This window comes from Rhinatrema bivittatum, chromosome 6 (genome assembly GCF_901001135.1).
Source record: "Rhinatrema bivittatum chromosome 6, aRhiBiv1.1, whole genome shotgun sequence".
NCBI classification, from domain to species: Eukaryota; Metazoa; Chordata; class Amphibia; order Gymnophiona; family Rhinatrematidae; genus Rhinatrema; species Rhinatrema bivittatum.
This window is the reverse complement of record NC_042620.1, coordinates 353,149,212-353,170,847: the sequence shown is the minus strand read 5'-3', so window position 1 is coordinate 353,170,847 and position 21,636 is coordinate 353,149,212. Positions and strand designations below refer to the sequence as shown.

The 21,636-nt window shown below is 46.4% G+C and overlaps 1 protein-coding gene across 2 annotated transcripts in view; it reads left to right on the top strand.

The window, feature by feature from the left end:
- CUL4B (cullin 4B) overlaps positions 1-20,256 on the top strand; it is a 200,492-nt gene extending 180,236 nt beyond the window's left edge. For both annotated transcript variants that reach the window (XM_029607853.1, XM_029607854.1), the window contains exon 21: positions 16,803-20,256. In XM_029607853.1, the coding sequence (XP_029463713.1) occupies positions 16,803-16,898 (96 nt within the window). In that variant the 3' untranslated portion in view covers positions 16,899-20,256. The remainder of the gene's footprint in view (positions 1-16,802) is intronic.
- The last annotated feature ends 1,380 nt before the right edge of the window (positions 20,257-21,636 follow it).

Below are 21,636 nucleotides of genomic sequence, written 5' to 3'. Positions count from 1 at the left end.
TGTAGCATTGACATAGCTTCACTTAAGTGGTATAGGTCCTGGTGTGTGCGTATAATTCTTAACTCCTTAGAATTATATTTCCTTTTCTTTCTGCTACTCCAGTCCAGTACATGTGGGTATTATTCCTTTGTCCAGCAGATGGAGGCAGAATATAAATATACTAGCCGTTAAGCCCGTTAACAACGGGCTACATTTAAAAAAAAAAATTTCGGTCCATTTCCTTCCCACTCCCTCCTCCCTCTAGTCTCCCTCCCTCCCCTCTTCCTCCCTCTTCCCCCTCCCCTTCCTCCCTCTTCCCCCTCTCCCCTTCCTTCTCCCCTTCCTCCCCTTACTCTCTCCTCCCCCCCTCCCCTTCCCCTCACTCTCTCAATCCCCTCCCCCTTTCAGATCATCCACAACCGGCAGACGGAAGATCTCCAGGAGGGGGGGGGTTGTCCCCCACGCGCGGCGCCGCTACTGCTCCTGCTTCTCGCCGCTCCTGCTCCTCGCCGCCGCCGCTCCTGCAGCCCCAGCGCCATTTTTTTTCGTCGCTGCCGTCGCTCCTGCTCCTCCCACTCCTGCTTCTCGCCGCCGCCGCTCCTGCTTCTGCTTCTCACCGCCGCCGCTCCTGCGGCCCCAGCGCCATTTTTCTTTCCGAGCACGCTCGGCTCTAACCGACGTGCTCGCCCGCGCATGCGCGGTAGAGCTGCTCTCTACTGCGCATTTGCGGGCCGTCGGTCAGAGCCCATTTATAAGGTAGATATATACCCACATGTACTGGACTGGAGTAGCAGAAAGAAAAGGAAATATAATTCTAAGGAGTTAAGAATTATACGCACACACCAGGACCTATACCACTTAAGTGAAGCTATGTCAATGCTACAAAGAAACTAGTACTGAATATCTAGTACTATAGCACAAGGAAACGATATGAATTTCTAAAAAAAAAAAAAAAATTATATATATATAATTTTTTTTATTTTTTTTTTATTTTTACTTTGATATCATTAGTTCTTATGACACTGTCAGTTCCCAGTAAAGCCTCCAGCATCTGGATGAGTAGATGTTTTGGTTTCAAACATACCTCTTTCTTCTGGAGTTGTTTTTGTCAGTTTTTTTTATCCCAGGACAAGCAGGATGATAGTCCTCACATATGGGTGACATCATCAGATGGAGCCCTGGTACGGAAAACTTCTGTCAAGAGTTTCTAGAAACTTTTGGCTGGCACTGTGGGCCTACTGAGCATGCCATGATATTCTCAGCCACAGGAGTCTCCCTTCAGTCTCTTTTTTTTCCGCCTTGCTGTAAGAAAAGCAGATTAGGAGCTCTGGAAGAATTCCCTCATATTTCTTAGGGGAAGAAAACTTTCCAGTCACATTCTCAGTCACATTTTTTCTCATAATTGGGTCTCCTTTTGACATAGTCTTGGTGAGTACGTTTCAGACATTTTTTTCGATCGATTCCGATCACCTCACTAACTATTCCCGCCAGTCATTGACCGTTAGTAGGCCACAAAAATTATGGCCTCTGGGTTTAAAAAGTGTCCGGATTGTAACCGGACTATGTCCATAACTGACCCACATTATGTCTGCGTTCTGTGCCTGGGATCAGGCCACGACGTCCAGGCCTGCTCAACTTGTGCCCAAATGACACCGAAGGGCAGGCGTGCCCATCTAGATAAGATGGAAGAATTATTTTAAAAGATTCCATCGTAGTCGTCGACGTAGTCTCCGAAGGTGACACCTCCCTCGGTATCTAAACATGCATCTGAAAAAACGAATCGATGACCGTCCGTCACGGCTCCATCGATGACATCGATAGCTTCATCTTCAGCTTCGACAACCCATCGAGAAAAGAAAAGGCATAGTCACCGATCCATCGACCCTGAGCAGGGCGAGCCATCGACATCAGGATCCAAGTCCATCGAATCGATGCCGAAGAAGGTACGTGTAATAGAGCCAACTCCACCGGCTGTACACGTAGAACCACGGCGCTCTCCACTGGCTCGGTATCTGAGGAAGTGCCACCACGACTAATCATGGAACCACTGATACGACTGGCTATACCTTCCCCAGTGGCAGTGGACACTGCCCCGATTTCAAGGGAAGAAGTGACTACTTTAATCCAGCAAGCCATCGTCGAGGCTCTAAAAAATCTACAGCCTTTGACAGTGCCATCGATACCGGCACTGACACCGGCATAGACATCTGACCAATCTCTATTTCAACCTTTGCTGAATAAACTTGATGCGCTCATAGAAGCTTTTCCTCCAGCACAGACAGCACTGGTTCCATCGGGGCGATCATCGACACCATCGATGCCCATACCCTCATTGAGGGTTTCAAACCTCCCGATTCCCGAGTCATCGAAGGATGGCGGTGGAAGTTAAGATTCTTCCCCAAGACCATTGGGACTTCATAGGCATCGACTTACAAAGACTCCATCAATGCCTTTCGAACATCCATCGGTGCAAATTCATCCAGGTCCATCGGGAGATGCTCGGAATCGTTTTCCATCGAGGCCCATCGATGCCCTGGCTACCAAAACACATTCCCACAAAAGCTGTGTTCAAATCAAAGCATATTCAACTGGAAAAACCTGACTCTCCTCATCATCCTCCATATAAACCCTGGAGGGATGATGATACAGAATCAGAAGAACTACAATCAGAGCCCTCTCCACCAGAGGAGAGAATAAGATCTCCTCCAGAAGATCTGTCGTTTACAAATTTTATTAAAGAAATGGCAGGCACAATTCCATTTCAGTTGGTTACGGAGGAAGATTCAAGACATAAGGCTCTAGAAGTACTGCAGTTCGTCGATGCACCAAAGGAGATTATGGCTATCCCAATCCATGAAGTCCTTTTTAGACCTACAGCAGTGAATGTGGGAGCATCCCTGCTCAGTTCCAGCAGTGAATCAGAGAACAGATGCCACTTACTTAGTGCAGCATGCTCTAGGGTATCAAAAACCCCAACTACCTCACCATTCTGTAGTTGTTGAATCTGCTCAGAAGAAGACCCGAAAACAGAAGCCACATTCCTCTGTTCCACCAGGAAAGGAACAACGCTTCTTGGATACTTTAGTGAAAAAGGTCTATCAAGGATCCATGCTGGTAGCACGTATTGCAGCATACCAGCTGTATATGACCCAATACCAATGCAACTTGTGGAAACAAGTAGAATGTATTGTAGATAACCTACCACAACAATATCAACAACCTTTAACTACATTAGTTGAAAAAGGTTTGGAGTCTGGCAAACACGAGGTACGAGCAGCATATGACGCTTTTGAGACTTCAACTCACCTATCTGCCGCCTCAATAAATGCAAGATGATGGGCCTGGCTCAAAGCCTCAGACCTTCGACAAGAAGTTCAAGAACGCCTAGCAGACCTTCCTTGTGTAGGAGACTATCTTTTCGAAGAAAAGATACAAGCTACAGTATCTCAGTTGAAAGACCATCATGAGACACTCAGACAGCTCTCCAAATTGCCAACAGATCAGCCTTCCTCCCTAAGATGGCCAACTCGCAGAGACACGAGGCGACCCTTCTTCAGACCTAGAAGGTATTACCCTCCTGCTTCTTCAGCATGCCCATACTGTCCCTCGCTGAGAGGTCATCCACGTCAGACGAAGTAACAAAAAACCCAGCCACCACCCCAAACTGGACCAGCTGCTGGTTTTTGAACCAAGCCAAGAGAACAGCAGCCTCTTTCTAAACCCACTGCCCTCCCTATCAGTCGGAGGTCGACTTCATTATTTCCAACACAGATGGAGTATCATCACAAAAGATCAATGGGTATTAGCCATACTAAATTGGGATATCGCCTAAAATTCAAAACAATACCCCTGCATTCTCCCCCCATGCCACTTTGGAAAAAGGTGGTCATCACATCTCAACTCCAAGTAGAACTCTCTTCTTTACTGACTGCCAGGGCCATCGTACCAGTTCCCCAGTCTCAACAAGGGACAGGGTTCTAATCCCGCTATTTCCTCATTCCAAAAAAAACAGGCGGCCTTCACCCTATCTTAGATCTCCGAAATCTCAACAAATTTCTATGCAAAGAAAAATTTTGAATGGTATCCCTAGGAGCCATCCTTCCATTACTTCAAAGGGAAGATTGGCTCTGTTCTCTGGATCTTCAAGACGCTTATGCTCACATACCAATTTCTGTTCACCATCACAAGTACCTACGATTTATAGTGGGAAAGAATCATTGCCAGTACCGTGTACTTCCATTCGGCCTAGCCTCTGCACCTCGAGTATTCACAAAATGTCTAGCAATGGTAGTCGCTCATCTAAAAAAAAAAAACAGTATTCATGTTTTTCCATACCTAGACGACTGGATGATCAGATGTCCATCCAGGCAGGGAGCGCTCTCTGCCTTGAATACTACAATAACTCTGTTGCATCTTCTGGGATTTCTAGTCAACTACCCAAAATCCCACATCGAGCCATCTCAGCTCCTTACATTCATCGGAGCAGACCTCGACACCACAGTGGCGAAAGCTTCCCTTCCAAGCGACTGTGCCGACAATCTTGCACGCTTAGCAAACAACATCATTCATCACCACTTCGCATCTGCTCATCAAATTTTAGTGCTGCTAGGACACATGGCCTCGACAGTACATGACACTCCTATGACAAAGTTGGCCATGAGAAGAACTCAATGGACTTTGAAATACCAATGGCTACAAGCTTTCCAACCACTGTCATACACGATCCAAATCACACACCAACTATGCCTATCACTACATTGGTGGACAAATCAAGCAGCATTGAAAGCTGGTCTCCCATTCCAGCAGGCAAATCTGCAAGTCATCCTGACTACAGATGCCTCCAATCTGGGATGGGGCGCTCACGTCAACGACCTTCAAACACAAGGGACATGGACTATGCTCGAGAAGCAATTTCAAATAAACTTCTTGGAACTTCGAGCGATACGATATGCCCTTTATGCCTTCAAAGACTGCCTCTCAAACAAAACTGTGCTGATACAAACAGACAACACAGTAGCAATGTAGTACATAAGAGCCTGTGCCTCCTTGTTTGTCTATCTGCTATGCCAAGAAGCAGTACAGATTTGGGCTTGGGCTCTGGAGCATTCCATTCATCTCAGGGCAACTTATCTGGCGGGCATCAAAAACATCCTAGCGGACGATCTCAGTCGACATTTCAATCCCCACGAATGGTCGCTGGACTCACGTGTAGTGAGCAAAATCTTTCAACGCTGGGGTCACCCAACCATAGAACTCTTTGCGTCCACACTGAACCACAAAGTGGAAAGGTTTTGTTCCCTCCATGGACGTCTACAAACAGTCCCCAAGGACACATTTGCTCGCCTCTGGAACACAGGTCTTCTATATGCGTATCCTCCAATTCCACTCATAGCCAAAACTCTCGTGAAGCTACAACAGGACAAAGGGACAATGATCCTCATAGCCCCGTACTGGCCTCGACAAGTATGGTTTCCCATACTCCTCGACATCTCGATCTCACAACCAATCCGCCTGGGCACAGAGCCCACTCTCATCGCGCAGAATCAAGGCAAGTTGTGTCATCCCAACCTGACAACTCTTGCCCTAACGGCTTGGATGTTGAAAGCTTAATCCCACAACCACTTAATCTTTCAACACAAGTCTCTCAAGTCCTAGTAGCTTCACGAAAGCCTTCCACACGTAAATCTTACCATTTTAAGTGGCCCCACTTCTTCCTTGCTGGATTACCTATACCACCTGTCGGATTCTGGTCTCCAGACATCCTCTGTAAGGGTACACCTAAGCGCCATAGCGGCATATCACAAGGGAATAGGGGATGCGCCAATAACGCAACCCCTAGTAAGTAGGTTTATGAGGGGCTTGCTTCACCTCAAACCTCCCATTAGACCACCGGTCACTGAATGAGACCTGAATTTAGTACTGACAAGGCTCATGCGCTCACCGTTCGAACCTCTACACGCTTGTGAAGAAAAATTCCTTACATGGAAGGTGTTTTTTCCTAGTAGCCATTACATCTGCTAGAAGGGTCAGTGAGTTACAGGCTCTTATCACATACTCACCTTTCACAAGGTTCCTGCATGACAGTAGTCCTTCGCACTCACCCCAAATTCTTACCAAAAGTAGTAGCAGACTTTCATATCAATCAAATATCAATCAATCAATAGTCTTGCCCACTTTCTTTCCAAGACTTCACTCTCACCAGGGAGAGAGGGTCTTACACACCTTGGACTGTAAACATGCACTAGCTTTTTACCTGAATCGCACGGAGATCCATAGGAAATCCACCCAACTTTGTTTCTTTCGACAAAAATAAACCAGGAGTTGCGGTAGGAAAACACTCCAACTGGCTAGCAGACTGTATTGAATTCTGTTATGAAAAAGCAAACATTCCTCTCCAGGGGCGAGTAAAAGCACATTCAGTAAGGGCTATGTCCACATCAGTAGCACACTACTGTTCAGTGCCTATCCTTGACATATGTAAAGCTGCAACATGGCGTTCCCGTCACACCTTTGCAGCTCATTATTGTCTAGACAGAGGATGACAAGATTCAGCCTTTGGTCAATCTGTCTTAAAGAACTTATTTCCAGTATAACTCCAACTCCTTCTACATCCATCCTGCTGTGATTTTCAGGCTGCCTCATTTTTTCCAACAGTGCACCAGTTGTGCTTGTTGCACAAGTTGTATACTGTTGGTATACTGTACGAATGACTCAGCCTGTAGCTTGCTAATCACCCATATGTGAGGACTATCATCCTGCTTGTCCTGGGATAAAGCAAAATTGCTTACCTTGTAATAGGTGTTATCCCAGGACAGCAGGATGTAGTCCTCACAGAACCCACCCGCCTCCCCGCGGAGTTGGGTCTGAGACATTTTTATTATTTTATTTTTTTTAGCTTACGCATATTGCTACAAACGAGACTGAAGGGAGACCCCTGTGGCTGAGAATATCATGGCATGCTGGGCATGCTCAGTAGGCCCACAGTGCCAGCCAAAAGTTTCTAGAAACTCTTGACAGAAGTTTTCCGTACCAGGGCTCCATCTGATGTCACCCATATGTGAGGACTACATCCTGCTGTCCTGGGATAACACATATTACAAGGTAAGCAATTTTGCTTTTCTCGGATAGAGGCTTCTAAGATTATAGCCTTGTACTTTTCTGGTATTCAGCTTCTGATGGCCATGTTCCTGTGGTGCTGTCAACTAGTGAAGCAAACCAGTTATGTCACTAAGTTTCCTGTGTCGATTCAGAGGCACAGGTTGAGTGATTGGTTGCTGCCTGGGGACTTAAAAGTAAGAACTGTTACTTTCTTAAGCCACGTTTTAAAACAAATTAAAAAAAAAAACAAAAAGAGAAAGAATCATGAGGCTCTGAATTTTTATTTGGTTTTTTTTTTTTTTTTTTTAATTCTCCCAGGACAAGCAGGATGGTAGTCCTCACATGTGGGTGACATCATTGGATGGAGCCCTATCACGGAACACTTTTGTCAAAGTTTCTAGAACTTTGACTGGCACACTGAGCATGCCCAGCCACCAACCCTGCATCCAGCAGGAGTCCCCCTTAAGTCTCTTTTTTTTTTTTTTTTTAGTAGCCTCGTGGTTTTCAGGAACTCTGTGAGAATTCCTCACAATTATTTTCTTCACGGAAACTTTCTTTAAAATTTCAAACTTTTTCCCCATCTCGGGGTCCCCCATCGACTTCCATCGATGCCAGTATGTTTTACCTCATCCTTTGTGGTCAGTTCCCGATGGTGCTTTCATCGGTGCCTGACAGCCACCGACTGCATGTGCCGCCTATCTTTTTTGAAAAATGGCAACCGGGTTTCGAAAATGCCCCGAGTGCCCGAGGACCATTTTCATTACGGACCCTCATGATGTTTGTGTCTTGTGCTTGGGGCCTGCTCAAGATGTCTAACGGTGCACTAGCTGTGCCCAGATGTCGCCAAAAGGCCGCAGGGCCCGCTTGGAAAAGATGGAACACCTATTCAAGCATGTGTCTCCATCTACTTCAGCCAAGAGTACATCGGGTTGAAAGCCTTCATCTTCGACTCCATTGCCATTGACGTCTCAGCATCATCGAGACACCGGTGACCGTCCTTCACCGGCTTCTTCACATTCAAAGGCATAGACATCTTCCTCCTCTGCCGGAGAAGGACTGGACTGAGCATATGGAAAAGCACCATCCCCGCCATCGACGTGAGCCTTCTTCCGATTCTGGCACCGACAAGCCATTGCCACCAGCCAAGAAGCCCCAGGGAGAAGGGGCCCCATCCCCCTCGGAACATTGAGGCGTTCCGCACCGGTGCTGGAAACCGAGACTCCACTGATATAGGCGGACCCTTCAGCAACGCCTTCTGAGCCTCCAAACCCAGTCGCTGTGTTGCCAACTCCAGCCTTCTGGGAGGAATTGGACCGGATGGTCCAAGAGGCAGTACTTCAGGGGAGGCAGTACTTCAGGGGAGGCAGTACTTCGGGGATTCCAATTGCCACTGGCACCGGCTCCCATGCCGACACCCAATCCAATGCCTACTATGCTGGCTCCACTTGTCAAGCGCCTGGAAACACTAATCGGTGCATTACCATCTGTGCCTGCATATGGCACACAATTACAACAGACCAATGGGTCCTTTCTGTGGTCGCTCACGGTTACCATCTGAACTTCCTCATGCTACCACCAAACACTTCACCATGTCCGGCGTGGGGTCTAATCAACCGCTCTCCACTTCTTGAGGCAGAGCTCTCGACCCTTCTGCAGTCCAATGCCGTGGAACCAGTACCTCGACTGCAGTGGGGTCAAGGGTTCTACTCTCAGTATTTTCTAATTCCAAAAAAGTAAGGCGGCATTCGTCCTATATTGGACCTACATGCCCTAAACAAACATCTCCGCAAAGAAAAGTTGAGAATGGTAACCCTGGGCACCATGCTCCCTCTCCTGCAACGGGGAGATTGGCTCTGCTTTCTAGAGGCTTATGCCCATATTGCCATATACCCTTCTCATCGAAAATATCTCAGATTTATAGTTGGCCACAATCATTTCCAATACAGAGTGCTGCTATTTGGCCTAGCATCAGCACTCTTGAGTATTTACGAAATGCCTGGCAGTAGTCGCAGCTCACTTGCATCAACGCAACATCCACATCTATCCGCATCTAGACGATTGGCTCCTCAGAGGTCCATCCCAAGAGGTAGTGCTCCACTCCCTCCATTTCACCATCAGCCTACTGCAATCCTTGGGGTTTCTAATAAACTATTCCATCTGACTCCATCATGCACCCTCTCGTTCATCGGAGCAGATCTCAACACTGACCAGGCCAAAGCGTTTCTCCCAAAGGACCGAGCACGCACATTATCAACCCTGGCCAAAGCAGTGCAGACTCGCCGAACCACTGCAGCTCGTATTCTACTAACCTTACTAGTCACATGGCGTCCACGGTTCATGTAACCCCAATGGCTCGACTAGCCATGAGAGTAACACAATGGACTTTAAAGTCCCAGTGGACCCATTTAAATCAACATGTCCCACATTGTCCACGTCACCAGCCAGCTTCGTCTCTCACTTGCTTGGTGGATACAGGAGTCCAATCTTCAGATAGGACTACCCTTCCAGCCTCTGCAACCTCAAATTTCCTAGCGTGTAGCAGATGGACTCAGGACCAATGGGTATAGTGTACTCCTGATAGCAGTTGGGGACTGATCAGATTTCAATCTGACATCAGCCCTAGTACATATACCCCTGCAGCAAGTGCAGCTCTTCAGTATTTTCCGTCTCCATAGCAGTTGGGGACTCTATGCATGCTCGCACAGCGTTAGAGTAATTTTACCAAAGAAAACCAAACTAAGAAGAAATCTTACCTCTACAGACGAGCCCCGCTCTCCTGCGGTGACACCTATTGGGTCCCTCCCCAGTTGAGAATTCCCAAGGTGATTTCCACGATTCCTTGGAGGTAAGCCCTCGGTCCAGCGGCCAACCCTCGGCAGGGACCTAGCCCCCGACTTCGGGTGAGGCTGAGAGGCAGCGAGTGCAACTTCGAGTGCAGCGGTGAAGGTATTTTCCCTCTTCCCCCTCAGCCGGACACCACCTGGAACGAGACCGGGAAACGCCGAGACAAGGTAAGGTAGAAATCTATTTAAAAGTCTCCAGTCTCCGAAGCTCGAGGAGTCGCACAGGTTGCCAGCCGGGACCAGTGCCACCGGGTTGATCTGCCCTAGCAGGATTAGACCCCGGTCAGATCAGAGGGTCCTCCCACGTGGAGACCCTCCGAGGTGGTCGCCATATTGTCCACGTGGTCGCTGTCACCATTTTGATCTGTTCACCGCCCTGTCCGCCGTTCCGATCCGTGCACACAGAGGCAAGCCGTGCGCACAAATACCTTGTGCTCACAATGTCGCGCGCCCAAGTACCGTGCGCACAAGCAACGCGCATAGCTACACGCTTACTGTGCCGGGCGCATAACTTCGATCTGTGCGCATAACAGCGCGCACAACTTCGACGCACTGGGAGCGCACAACTGTATCTTACGCGCACAAGCCATGGCACCACCGGAAAAAAAAACTCAAAGCTCAGGGACTTTGCCCAGCATGCAACATTAGAGCTGCACAGCATGAGGAGGCCAAGGCCCTGTGTATACAGTACAAAGAGGCCCTAGGGGGCCCAACTCATGGCACTCCCAGCCGGTACCGGGTTCCAGCCTCTCGAGCAGTACACCGGACCTAGCACTGCACAGCGGGACCCCCCCTAAAACAGGGCTCCCCAGGGACACGGCACCCCTTAGTCTAGACCCAGCATCTATCTCCTGGATGGAATTCTTCAAAGTTCTGCATACCTTCGTCCACATGCAACTGGGGCCTCCTATAATACGGCCACAGGCTCTACCAGAGGACCTCAACATCTCGGGACCCTCTATACCCAGGGAAGTGATCCCACCGCCCAGAAGAACCACCTTCGGGGACATGGACAACTCGGATGAGGATTCAGAACCCCTGGAGGAAGGAGACCTCCCTCCGGGGACAGAGCCCCACCAAACCATGAGACGCTTCTTCACCAAGGGCGAGCTTCCAGACCTGGTCACACACAGCTTAAAAGAGCTTGCTATCCTGGGCACAAGTGCCTCGGGGGAATCTAAGATGAACCCACTACTAGAGGGTCTCTGTCAGACCTCCCGCCATTTCCCACTATTACAAGCCGTCCAGCAACTAATTGACCTGGAATGGGAGGCCCCAGAAACTACGTTCAAAGGGGGCTAGACTCTGGCAGCCATGTACCCTCTGGACCCAGCTGCGAAAGATCTCCTGGCATGTCCGAAAGTGGATGCCATAGTCTGCGCGGGCTTGAAGCGTACTACTATCCTGGTGGAGGGAGGAGCAGCACTCAAGGATGCTCAAGACAGACGTCTGGAATCTATCTTCAAACAGTCCTTTGACGTCTCCGCTATGTCTTTACAGATTGTGGCCTGCTGTGCCATGGTGACACGTGCCTGTTTAGCACAGACCAGGAAAAACACTCCTGGGGAGGCCCTGGAACCAGCAGTATCATTCCTCGCGGACGCCGCTTCTGATCTGATATGCACCGCAGCTAGAGGAGTGTCATCCGCCGTGGCAGCCAGAAGAGAAATCTGGCTCTGAAACTGGTCAGCCAATGCATCCTCCAAAACGAGACTCACAAGGATGCCTTTCAAGGGAACACTCCTGTTCGGAAGCGAACTAGAGAAACTAGCCAATAAATGGGGAGAGTCCCCACTGCCGCGGCTACCGGAGGACAGGAATAAGAGAAACCAGCGACCCTTCCCCCGAACCTCCACAGGGGCAGAGGATCACAGCGCTTCAACCCATATAGAAGCACATATCAAGCGGGCCGCCCCTCAGGCTGGAGCCAGTCCTTTCGGAACAAGCACAACAAAAAGGGGAGCCAGCTCTGGCTCAGGCCCCAGCTGCACCCTACAATGAAAATCAGCCGACCTGTCCAAAGGAAGAAGCCATAAGGGGCAGACTTGCCCTATTCTACCAAAGATGGGTCGAGATAACGTCAGATAAGTGGGTCCTATCCATCATTTGAGAGGGATATTACCTAGATTTCCACCACTTCCCTCCTGGCAAGTTTCTGGAATCCCCCTGCCACGACCCTTCCAAGAGGATGGCAGTGGAAGCTACAATGACCAGATTGCTAGCCTTAGAGGCTATAACACCGGTGCCTCCACAACAAATAAATACTGGACATTATTCCATCTATGTTATCGTCCCCAAGAAATAAGGAACGTTCAGACCCATCCTGGACCTCAAGTCTGTCAACCGTCACCTGAAGATTCCTCGCTTCCGCATGGAAACCCTATGCTCGGTAATAAGGGTGATACAACAGGGAGAGTTCCTTACATCCCTGGATCTGTCGGAAGCCTACCTACACGTTCCAATCCATCAAGACCATCAGCGTTTTCTACACTTCTTGATCCTGGAACGTCACTACCAGTTACAGGTACTACTTTTTGGGTTAGCCACTGCACCCCGGACGTTCACCAAGATCATAGTGGTGGTGGCAGCAACCCTGACGAAGGAAGGAATCCGCATGCACCCTTATCTAGAGAAAAGCCACCAGGCAACCTACAGAGTCAAAACTCTACTGGAGAGCCTCGGGTGGGTGGTCAACACAAACAAGAGCTGCCTGCAGCCCTCCCGGTTCGACACCAAACAAGACAAAGGTCATCCTGACACCGACAAGGAGATCAAAACTGATGACCCAGTTATGAACCCTGTTGAGCGAACTTCGCCCCACAGCATGGGATTACCTACAAATCCTCGGCCTCATGGCATCCACACTGGAAGTAGTGCCATGGGCACGAGCTCACATGAGACCCCTACAACGCTCACTACTATCACGATGGAATCCACTGTCCCAGTACTACACTGTACGTTTTCAGCTCCTGAACAGAGTTCGGGCCCAACTACAATGGTGGCTACAAGAAGGCCATCTGAGCCAGGGAACTATCCTCCCCAGCCGGGATCCTACTCACCACGGATGCCAGCCTACGAGGATGGGGAGCACACTGCCAGGAGCTAACCGCCCAAGGGCAATGGAACAAAGAAGAGTTGGGATGGAGCATCAATCGCCTAGAAGCAGGGGCAGTCAGACTAGACTGCCTACGGTTCGGTCACAGATTCCGAGACAAAGCGGTCAGAGTAATGTCAGAACGCCACAACAGTGGCCTACATCAACCGTCAGGGAGGAACCAGAAGCCAACAGGTGTCTCTGGAAATAGACCTCCTAATGTCATGGGCGGAAGTGAATCTTCAAGAGATCTCGGCCGTCCACATCACCGGGAAAGACAGTCACTGCGGACTACCTCAACAGAGAAAGTCTAGATCCAGGAGAATGGAGGCTGTCTACCACAGCATTCCAATTGATAGTAAACCGTTGGGGAACAGCAACCATGGACCTCCTGGCAAACCGGACCAACGCCCAGGTATCCAGTTTCTTCAGCCACAGGCGGAAACCCCAGTCCCAGGGAATCAATACCCTGGTACAGACCTGGCCACAGGAGAGACTGTTATACGCCTTCCCACCGTGGCCCCTATTGGGCACAATCATCCACAAGATAGAACACCACAGGGGGACCAGTACTTCTAGTGGCCCCGGACTGGCCAAGAAGACTATGGTATGCAGACATGAGAAGACTGCTGACAGGGAGCCCCCTCCCGCTACCTCCACACAGAAACCTGCTCTAGCAGGGACCGATCCTCCACGAGGATCCAGCTTGAATTCTCTCTTATGGTCTGGCCATTGAGAGGACTCGCCTAAGGAAGAGCGGATATTCAGGGGCAGTAATTGACACCCTACTCCGAGCACGCAAGTTCTTCACATCCCTCTAACATACATAAGGATTTGGAGAGTATTTGAAGCCTAGTGCGAGGTCTGCGACATCATACCACGCTCAGTCAAAATTCCTGCGATTTTGGAATTCCTGCAGAACGGCCTACAGAAGGGTTGTCTCTCAACTCCATCAAGGTGTACAGGTGGCCGCATAGTCATGCTACGGAACCAAGGGAGAGAACAGCAGCATAGCCTCTCACTCGGCTGTCTCCCGCTTTCTGAAGGGAGTCAAGCAGATCCGACCACCTCTAAAGTGGCCGGTGCCTCTTTGGAACCTCAACCTGGTCCTAGATTTCCTAGCAGGAACCTCCTTCAGACCTCTCCGTGGCCTGTCTCTCAGACTATTGACATTGAAGACAGCCTTCCTGCTGGCAGTCTGTTTGGCCCGTCGTGTATCCGAGCTACAAGCCCTGCCCTGCCGAGAGCCGTTCCTCAGACTCACCCTGGGAACCATCCAGTTAAACACAGTTCCGTCGTTCCTCCCCAAAGTGGTGTCTCACTTCCATCTCAACCAAACCATCTCGCTACCATCGCCAGATGAGCATAAGAATTCGGAAGAGGCTCGAAGTCTACGCCATCTCAACGTCTGCAGACTCCCCGTCCGATACCTGGAAAGGTCTGAATCCGTACGAAAGACGGACCATCTATTCATCCTTCACAGCGGGAAGAAGCAAGGGGAAGCAGCCTCGCAAGCAACCATAGCCCGCTGGATCAAAGAAGTCATCAAGGCAGCCTACGTAGAAGCAGGCAAGCCACTGCATTTACAAGTCAAGGCCCATTCTACTAGAGCCCAGGCAGTGTCCTGGGCGGAAACCAAGATGCTGTCACCCGCCGAGATCTGCAGGGCAGCAACATGGTCCTCCATCCACATCTTCTCCAGGTTTTACCGCCTGGATGTTCAGGCTCGGAAGGACACAGCATTTGCAAGGGCAGTACTATGTGGGTCACGGGCAGCCTCCCACCCGGTTCGGGAGTAGCTTTTATACATCCCATTGGTCCTGAGTCCATCTGCTACACGCTAGGAAATGGAGAAATTACTTACCTGATAATTTCGTTTTCCTTAGTGTAGACAGATGGACTCAGCATCCCACCCACGGCTGCCGTTACTCATGGAATTCTCAGATGACATCCCCGAGAGCGAGTGATTCACCGGTAAGCCATGCTTTCCTTTAGCTAGGACACCCATCCTACCGGGTGTCGACGTTTCTCGGTTGAGGGCACTGGCGGTCTCCAGCTATAACCAATTCAACCGGTTCAAATTAAGTTAATCAAGTTATTCAAATTATTCAGTTATACATATATCCACAATGCTTTTTGAGGAGAATATTGAAGAGCTGCACTTCCTGCAGGGGTATATGTACTAGGGCTGACGTCAGATTGAAATCTGATCCGTCTCCAACTGCTATCAGGAGTACACTATACCCATTGGTCCTAAGTCCATCTGTCTACGCTAAGCAAAATGAAATTATCAGGTAAGTAATTTCTCCATTACTCTGACAACAGCTGCAACCAACCTGAGTTGGGGAGCCCATGTCAACAACTTCCAAACCCAAGGAACCTGGACCACAGCGGAAGCAAAGCACCAGATAAATTTTCTGGAGCTCCGGGCAATTCGATGTGCCCTCTTCGCTTTTCGGAATTGCCTCTCCAACAAGATAATCCTAATTCAAACAGACAACCAGGTAGCAATGTGGTACCTCAACAAGCAAGGGGGCACAGGCTCTTACTTGCTATGCCAGGAGGCGGCGCAGATTTGGGCCTGGGCTCTCTCCCATTCCATGCTACTGAGAGCGACCTACCTGGCAGGCGTGGACAATGTGATGGCTGACAACCTCAGCCGAATCTTTCATCCCCGACAGTCGCCGGCCGACTTCAAAATTGTTCTTTCTTTCTTTCTTAATTTTTTTCCCCTTCGGGACCTCCGACTTAATATCGCCATGATATTAAGTCGGAGGGTGCACAGAAAAGCAGTTCTTACTGCTTTTCTGTGCACTTTCCCGGTGCCCGAAGAAATTAGCACCTACCTTTTGGGTAGGTGCTAATTTCTGAAAGTAAAATGTGCGGCTTGGCTGTACATTTTACTTACTGAATTACGCGTGAATACCTAATAGGGCCATCAACATGCATTTGCATGTTGAGGGCCCTATTAGGTTCTGCAGGTTGGACGCGCGTTTTCTGCCCCTTACTGAATAAGGGGTAAGGGAAAACACGCGTCCAATGGCAAGTTAACAGTGTGCTCCGTCGGAGAGCACTGAACTGTATCGGCCAGTTGTGGCAAACCTCTTTCCAAATACCTTCATTTAAGCTAAATCTTTCTCCCAGCTGAGATATTTCACAAAAGGTGTGAACTTGGAGTTGCCCTCGTGGAAGTATTTGCAGAAGGATGTGATTAATTGGTAATAGTTTTGGTTTGATTTTATATCTCCTGACTAATATTGATTAAGGGTGTGCAGCAGAAAAATGTTCTTGTCATTTTTTCTTTTGTGTGTTAGCATGCACTTCATCTTTTTTAGTACATGTTAAAAACCCATTTAGTGCAGGCTAAAAAATATTAGCACATACAAAATAAATGGCGGCACATCCCTAGTATCAATTGTATTGAAACTGGCCCACATTTGCTTTAAAGGTTCAGCTTGCTTGGAGCCTTTTCACGCAAAAACAGGTGCTGCCTCCTGGTCCACGAGCCAAAAGCAGAGTCTCCGGCACATTGTCGCAAAGTACTCCCACCAGGCCGTCAGACTAGCCCCAACCAAGTGCTAACTTTTCACTAGATTAAAATACCTCAAACACCCGAGGGACAGAAAATGTAAATTTGAATGTAACCCAGTGGCGTGATCTGCTGCAGTTTTGAATGGTGTACATTATGCTAGTATCATGCACTGCTTAAGCTCCAGGATGGTTACTTTAATCTGTTATGACACCCAAGGCAAAATACTAGTGCACTGACTGTCTGCATTGTTTTTCAGCCTGCTGACCTTAAGAAGAGAATAGAATCCTTAATTGACAGAGACTACATGGAAAGAGACAAAGAAAACCCAAACCAGTACAACTATGTTGCATAAAAATGTTGCCCTTTGTTTTGCTGAGCACTTGGTGTCATATTGAATTGCCAGTGGATAAAGTAGCCTGTTGATCCCATTAATTGACTTCTTTTATACCACCGATGACTGACTGACTGAAAGCTGTAATCGAATGGACATTTCCTTGGTTACCTGCCCATTTAAAGAGTACTAGTTACATTTAGAAAGAATGCTGTTGAACTCTTTGCATGTTTAGTATGATGTGCAAAAAACAAAAGTATCTTGCCCACCATTTCATTTGTGTGTCCTGACAATGCCCTCAAAATATGGCAACGCTCCTTTTTTTTTTACACCACAATTAGACTGCAGATGTTTAACTTGTTTGCCAAAATGGCATTTTTTTTTTAATAAAAATGCTTAAACTGCATGCAAACTGTTTACTGTGCCGAATGTTTGGCTGTATTAAAGAAAATAGAAGAACTTGTTCTCATCCACCTCTGGTACCTTCCTTGGGAAAAGTCGGAAGCATTCATGACAGGACTGATGGTGCTGGAGTAGCATAGAATACATATTCTTTTATATATGAGAAAAGCAGGTGATATTTGTAATAAGGGCTTTTACAGGATAATCTTGCATAAGCACCTGATGTATTGCATAGACTGTCTTCCAGTTACAAGGTTAAGATTGTGTTGTATGATTTGAGCTAATTTAAAATTTAAGTATTTTTTACCTTTGTAAGTCTTAATAAAAAAAAAAAAACCCCTTCAGCTCAAATCTAAATAGGAACAGTTTCTAACCAACTAAAAAGTCTTGTTACAGCATCCACTCCTACTGAGTTCCCTTCCAAAATGCCTTCAGATTGAAGAAGAAACCACCTCAGAAGGGGAATTCATCTGCAAGCTTTGAAAGAACGCTCCGTGATCAAAACCCATAGCTTTGGAGGATTGCTTTTCAGATGCCCGTTTTGTATGGAACTGTTTCAACTCTTGGACTGTTTGCTTTGGGACAACTTGCAGAACCAATCTCAAGTTAACTTGAAGCAGAAGGGGCCCCCGGATCTATACATCTGTTTCACCACAGGAGAGGCATCTGGGCCTGCCTTTCTTTAATTCAGATTCACAGGAGCCTTAGTTCAGAATTTTGAGCCAACTGTCGCTTTCAGCTGCAGATGGGGCCAAAAGATTCTGACCTAAGTCGATCCCAAGGAATTTTCTTCTATTCTGATCTCTGGGTATAGAACTCTAAACCTTTTAGCAAAAGCAAATGCTGTTGTGCCATAGGTTTAACTGGTCTCGGTCCATGGTAGGGAATTTAAGGTGGAAGTTTCTTTGAGAGGAAGGGAGGTGACTGTCACAAAAACATCTGGAGAACCTGTTCTGCCTCCCATCATTGTTTATGCATTCCATGGCCTCAATGTCGAGGGCTAGCACTTCAGCTACCTCATCAAGCTAGCAGAAGCATTCAAGGGTGCCAATGGTATTTTTTATTGTATTTCTTGTCTGCTGAAACCTTCTGGTGCAAACCCTGATCCAGAGACCATTTTCTAGCTTTATGGGAATCCAGAAAGTGAGTAAGCACAATATTTGTGGGGAGGGAACTTTGTATATTTTTGCATGTAGGGCCTGAAAAATGTGATGCTCCCTATCCCACTTCTGCATGGAATTACATTATTGCCTCCAGCTTTTACTGTAGACTCCTGGAGGAACAAATTGCTTGATTAGTAAGCTACAACAGAGATGCAAAGTGAGGATCACAGGTGCCTTTCAAGAGCGCTCTTGCACGAGTGGGTGCAAATCTTAAATGGTAGTTACATAATCCTATGTGTTACAACGTCCTCTTTCATGCAGGAATACTTGAGCCATTCTTAAGTCAGATTTTGGCTAGAATGTACAGTCTATTGCTGATGGCCCCCCTGTTTCATAAAATTCAGATGCAGTTTTCAAGAACCAGTCTCACAAACAAATGTATATGCTTTTTGATTCTTGGCTTCTTAATGGTGGAGAAATTACTGCTGAAGACCGGTGATGTGATTTTGATATCGAAGGGTCAACGAACACTATAGTTGGAGATGAGTAGCTTCTAGGTTTCCCTTTGCATATCATGCAGTGAAGTTCTGCCCAGGACTCTCTTATGCTTAATATATAGACATAGGGCTGTCTGTGTACACAGCATTGCTGCAGGTAATTTGCATAGTTTCAATGCTGTTGCACCAGTTTTTTGTTTGAGCCCAGGGTGCCTAATGCACAGAACATCCCCCTCAGTTCAATGAGGGTCCCTCAACTGGTCTGTTTTTCAGGATGTCTGCTGTGTACTTTTATGAGATGGAAACAGAAATGTTCTTATCTTGAAAACCAGAGCTGTTTAGGGGTTCTTGGGGACCTGATTTGGGAGCCGCTAACTTAGGGAAGATGAATAGACTTGCCAAGTTGCACAGTGAGTGCTAGATAAGGAAACTGAACCAAATTCTGGGTCTGCAGCTCTGCTTTAACTTCAATATTTTGTCCCTGCATTTTGAAACATGGATGCTTGCATGCAGTTTACAGCAAACAGATGTTTCCTTTTGGATTGCATCTTATTTTAGTTTAAATACTGATCCCATACATGTCTTACTTTATCTGAGATGAAAGTTACTACATTGCCGCAATTGGTTTAAAAAAAATGTTGTACTATTTTGCTAAATAGTTTACACATGGGTGCCAAAGTAAGCATAGTTAAAACAAAAACTAGCAAATAGTTTGCTGTGCTTTATGAAAAAAAATGCTAATGTAATTTTTGCTAACAAGTTTCATGGGCTCAATAGTGAAAAAGCTAGAGGAGGGAACTCTACTGTGATCAGATTGCTATGGATTACTTTATCACTTCATTGTATTTTTTTTTGTTAATATTGTTTAATGTTAACATCCATTTCTTTGATCCTTGGTTTTAAAAGTTTTGTGTGTGCACACCCAATGAACCTAAGCCTCGTGTTGTATTGTAATTTAAGATCAAAATCTAGGAAGGCTATTTTCTTAGAGATTACATTAACGAGTACAGCAGCATTCAAAAATGTAATATATACTTTTTATAAAAAATCTTCAGAAATAAGTCTAAAGTGGGAAAAAAACTAACCCGTTTATTGAGGAAATATTTTCACATGGCTAATGAGTATAAGAACTTGTGCTTGTTCACTATATCGAAATGTTTATGATATGCAAATTTGCAAAAGAAAAAAGGGCATGTGACAGCATTACATCCTTTAAAGGCATAAGGTGAAACCTTTTTAATGTTTAACAAGTCTGGAATGGGTACAGTGTCTTTCTAAGTTGGTAAATAATGTAAATATGTGTCCCCTTAAAAGTGAGTCTGTTATCTAGGTATTTTGTGTCCTTTAATAAATATTAAACATTTTTTGTGTTGATAACCCTGTGTAATTTTTTTTAATATGCATAAGTTAGGTATGTATTATGTAAGTAAACTGACAAAATTGACCTTTTTAATGTCTTCTCTATGCTGATTTTCTCTTGGATTCCTTTCAAGACCTTGTGTGTCTAGTTTTCAGATTTCTTCTCTTCCGACTTCTTTTCTTTCAGTTGAGCTGGTGCTTTTTTCTTTTTAAATTGTATTTTGGTCTTGGCAGTCTCCTCCTGCTCAATCTGAACAGGCCTCTATTGAGCTATGTATGGGCCTTCACTTTCAATTAGCTGCAGTTTTGCACCTATTTTATAACCACCTCTCATCCACCCACTATCCCCTTTAGCCATTACAGTGATAGCCCTTGGCAAGAGGCCATAGATGGCAGCTCCCTCCAGAAGCCAGTATTCATATACCCCAAAACTTTCCAGTAAGTGCTGTCTGTGCACAAATGACTTGGTCTTTCCTCCCCACCCTCTCGCAACAGCAGACTACAAAGTTGCATATGTGTATCTAGCTGTAAAACAACCCAATAGTTCAAAGTAAATTTCTATACATATATTTGAATTATAATGCTAAATTGGATGGAAGGGCCATTCAATCTTTTTCGTCTGTCATGTTTCCAAGTTTTTATGGATTGTTTTTTGTGTGTCTGAAAATGGGGATGCAACTTTGCATGAGCTAAACTTTGCAGTTTGCATCTTATCCTTTGGTTAGTGGTTAGTTTGTCATTCAGTAATAGACTAAAAATTACACAAAAATTGAACAAGCATAACAGCATATCAAAAATAACTTTAACAATGTATCAAAATATTTAAATACACAATTATATACCACCCATACAAACACCAATAATAAAGCAAAAAAAAAAAGACACAATTTGGACCCAACAGATAAAATTACAACATCAACATTGTGAAGGTAGATTATTATATGATTTTCAATGCCATATCTTATTGTTTTGTATATTTTGTATTATGGTTGGGGTTGCCATTACGGCATTGTATTGTATGAAGAGGGATTGTGTCATTAATACACTTGGTTTCATGGCTAGTATTGTGCTGTTTCCAGGCGTAGGAGGTGTTTGTTTTTAAGGGGTTTTTCATATTGTGTCTTTTGTGGTTTGTTTCATATTTGTGATTTTGAGTTTATCAGATGAGTCCTAATAGTGTTGTCTGGGTTTTTTTGTGCTTTATTATTGGTGGTTAGATGGATGGTATATAATTTGGAAACTTCCAAGTTATTTTCTCCTGCGTCTACAGAGCACTATTTATTTTAACAAAGAAATGCAAAGAGTGAGTGGACTAATAGTGCCTCTAAATTCTGCTTGCTTGCAGAAATGAAGGTTACAAAATCCAACTTTTTATCGCATTGAAACTGTAGCTGATGG